We start from the raw sequence: 3,036 nt of genomic DNA, 5'->3' as shown, positions 1-3,036 counted from the left end.
AGACTTTAGATTTTACCTTCAAGACCTCCTGACATATTAGATGAATGACGATTGAAGCAGCAAATTGATGAGCAGAAGAATGACCGCCATATTAGAAGAGAGAGGGCAGCACCGTGTTGCCCCCGTTTTCCGCTACAAAGGTAACTAAGAAATTGGACAATACATGAACGTATATGTTTATATATAATTTATTTTTAGTTTGTTAATTATTTTTTTATCATGAGTGGAACGTCCTGGGTATAAAGCGGTGTATCTCTGTAATAATTTCTCTTCTTTTTCTTCTGATGGCCATGGACCTCTCTTTTTAACATAACAGTTCACCTTGCCTGTGGATAGTTCAATGACGTTAGTTTTCCACCCACGCAGTGTTTAAACTGCGAGAAGAGAGTTTCTACTGCACTGCCATTCACTGTGAGTGGGGTAATACAATATCCAGGAAATTCAGTGAGATAGTCTTTACAAAATCCAATGAACCCAAACACCATAACACGAAGTAGATCATATGTCTGAAAATATAAATAGTGTCTCCATTTCTTATAGATGCTCATTTAAAAAGATAGCCATAGGTGCTATTTCGTTGATATGTTATCTTAGTTTACCTGCCAACTAATAAATTTCTTTTGGGATGGAGAAATCATCTGGAATTCGTCAGCAACTGAAAATAAGATAGGAACCCAAATTTGAATTAGTTAATTTCTCTATGAATTATTTCGTCTGGCAAATTTATTTTAGACACATGCAAAATAATTTGTTATATCGGTGTATTCACTCACATTCATGGTGTAGATATTCACACCAGTCCCTGACGTATTTATATCCTTCTGAGATGTTCAATATGATTGGGCTTTCCATGTCATGAATCTGGCTATTTCTTGTCATGTCATTTGGTTTTCTACTTTTCAGAAGTCCTTCTTCAAAAAGTTGGCTGCAAGCCACCAGGAAACTTCGGGTTGCCATAACATGTTCTGATTCCAATGGGATAGGAGAATTGTCGGGATTCGCGTAACTGTAGAGTTCGACAAGCACTTGCGGTTGCTATAAATAAATACAGTTCGTGAAGACTAGGTTCTGACAGTTATCTCTTAATTAAGTTTGAATTAATGTTTTTTATACCTGCATGATTTTTGCTGGTTTAACATTTAGCTTAGTCCAGGAATCTCGTTCTATATAAGATTTGATCAATCCTGGTACCATCCGAATATGATTATCATCTCTTCTTTGAGTTTCACGATTCCACATACTTTTTATTTCATCCCATCCGAATTCAACTCCATTCATGAAGTTTTTCGTTCCACCTGTTTGACTTGCCCACAACTGATTAATTTGATTTTTAAGCTGTAAAAAGAAACATATCAATAAAGATGAGATCCTTCAATTATACTGTAAAATACCATATTTCAACTTGGATAGAAGTGTTAGCTTACTTGATGTGATGGACAGATGACAAAGTAAATTTTCTTTTCTGGTTCGTGGGGGTTCATCATCCAAGGTTCAACTTTATGCCGATCTTCCTGGGCATCCATTAGACCAAAGGCACCGTGCGGATAACCACTGAGTGTTTTTATCATCGATAGGTTGATGCTGGCTCCATCAGTCACCACCACCCTTGTCTGCAAAGAAATTTGAAAATTAAAGATATCTGAAGATGCTAATCAATGGGTTTCATCAAAAATTATGAATTTTTGGTTTCATTTGCAATCAACTTAAAAACTTACCATGAATCCATACTCATAAAAGATTCTAAAGACATCATACAGACAAGCTGTCGTAAAAGCTGCATCCATTGTTGTGTGACAATTAAAATAAGGTCCAATAATATCGAAATCACTGCTTAAGTCCCTCCACAAAAACTGCAACTCATATCCAGCCGTCTCTGGTGTACATTCTCCGGATAATTCTTTGAAAATATCTTTCAAAGAAGACATTTCTGTGGCGTCCATAGCGAGCCCGTTGAGTTGTTTATTTTTACTATTCCACGCTACTTTACCGATAACTTTTACTTCATCGAGTATCAAAACTCCAGTTGAGGTTGGTGATTTTTTGCCTTTCGATGTACACTCATTTTTCCACAAATTATAACGGTTTAATGTGTCTTCTATATAATCATAATATGACTCCGTTCCAGGAGTCTGCAACAGTGCAGTAGAATAGTGCTGCAGTGAACTTCGCGAGGGCAGTTTGAAAATTCCCCACTCTTGAATCGCTTCGTAGGCTGCAGGGCTTCGACAGTATATTGACAGAGCAATTCGATAGGTGACCATACTCCAACGGTTTCCTTTCTGTCCAGTTTCTAATTTGAAAAATTAAAATATTTTGTAAATTTTGTCTGGATTTCACTTTTCAATTTGAAATTTGGATCAACAAATATATTGAGTTAAAAGAAGTCCAATTTTCATCTAGAATTGTGGGCTAAAGTATCCAATATTGAGAAGTATATTGAAAATATCTAGTGGTTCAGAATTATATGAATTTTTTCATGAATTCAAAATGATAGAAATTCACTTACCATTGCGGTGCTGATCGGCTTCCCAGGTAGTTTTTATTGCTTGCAATGTGTCTTTTTCTAATTCTGCTTCCGCTAAGACAGCTTCGATATCACCAGGCTTGACGTGAGAACAAAAATCTTCCAATTCCTTAATTTGCGTCTGTTCAAGTTCGATGGTATAGTCATTTTGAATTTTCTGTGAGGTGTTAATTAATCGACGCTTTACATTTCTAGCACTTGAACTCTTTCTCTCGATTCTCCGCTTTTTGCTTCGTGGTGTCAAATTAGTCATAGGATAGTTAGAATTTTTTTCTGAACGTCTTGCTTTAGTTTGCGGAGTAACCAATTGTTCACGCTTGTTCGTCTTTCGAAGATTGCGATAAGCATTTGAACGTTCCGGACATCGAGACGTTGCTGATAATCTTGCTTCTCGTTCTTCTACCGTGGCATTGAATCGAAGTTTGAACCATTTTTTGCACTTTTTTGATATAAATGATGGCGGAATCTTTCTCTCGATAACGAACGACGGAATATACTTGATTGACGAACAA

General features: G+C 36.5%; 1 protein-coding gene across 1 annotated transcript; it reads right to left on the bottom strand.

Moving 5' to 3' along the window:
* Positions 1–317: 317 nt before the first annotated feature.
* Positions 318–1,481, bottom strand: LOC141904930 (uncharacterized). Its single transcript, XM_074793598.1, has 5 exons — positions 1,425–1,481; positions 1,114–1,335; positions 774–1,035; positions 600–655; positions 318–506 (listed from the first exon to the last, which is right to left on the bottom strand). Exons 1-5 carry the CDS (start codon positions 1,479–1,481, stop codon positions 318–320), a joined length of 786 nt encoding a protein of 261 aa, XP_074649699.1.
* Positions 1,482–3,036: the final 1,555 nt, after the last annotated feature.

Source organism: Tubulanus polymorphus, chromosome 1 (genome assembly GCF_964204645.1).
Source record: "Tubulanus polymorphus chromosome 1, tnTubPoly1.2, whole genome shotgun sequence".
NCBI classification, from domain to species: Eukaryota; Metazoa; Nemertea; class Palaeonemertea; order Tubulaniformes; family Tubulanidae; genus Tubulanus; species Tubulanus polymorphus.
This window is presented reverse-complemented; position numbering and strand designations above follow the sequence as displayed.

What these genes read in the sequence shown, in the direction of transcription:
- LOC141904930 (XM_074793598.1), bottom strand. Translation starts at nt 1,481, where the DNA reads ATGAACCCCCACGAACCAGAAAAGAAAATTTACTTTGTCATCTGTCCA. An exon ending in TGAATATCTACACCATGAAT is followed by an intron (nt 656 to 773) that starts GTGAGTGAATAC and finishes TCTTATTTTCAG; the next exon opens with TTGCTGACGAATTCCAGATG. An exon ending in AGAAATTTATTAGTTGGCAG is followed by an intron (nt 507 to 599) that starts GTAAACTAAGAT and finishes TTATATTTTCAG; the next exon opens with ACATATGATCTACTTCGTGT.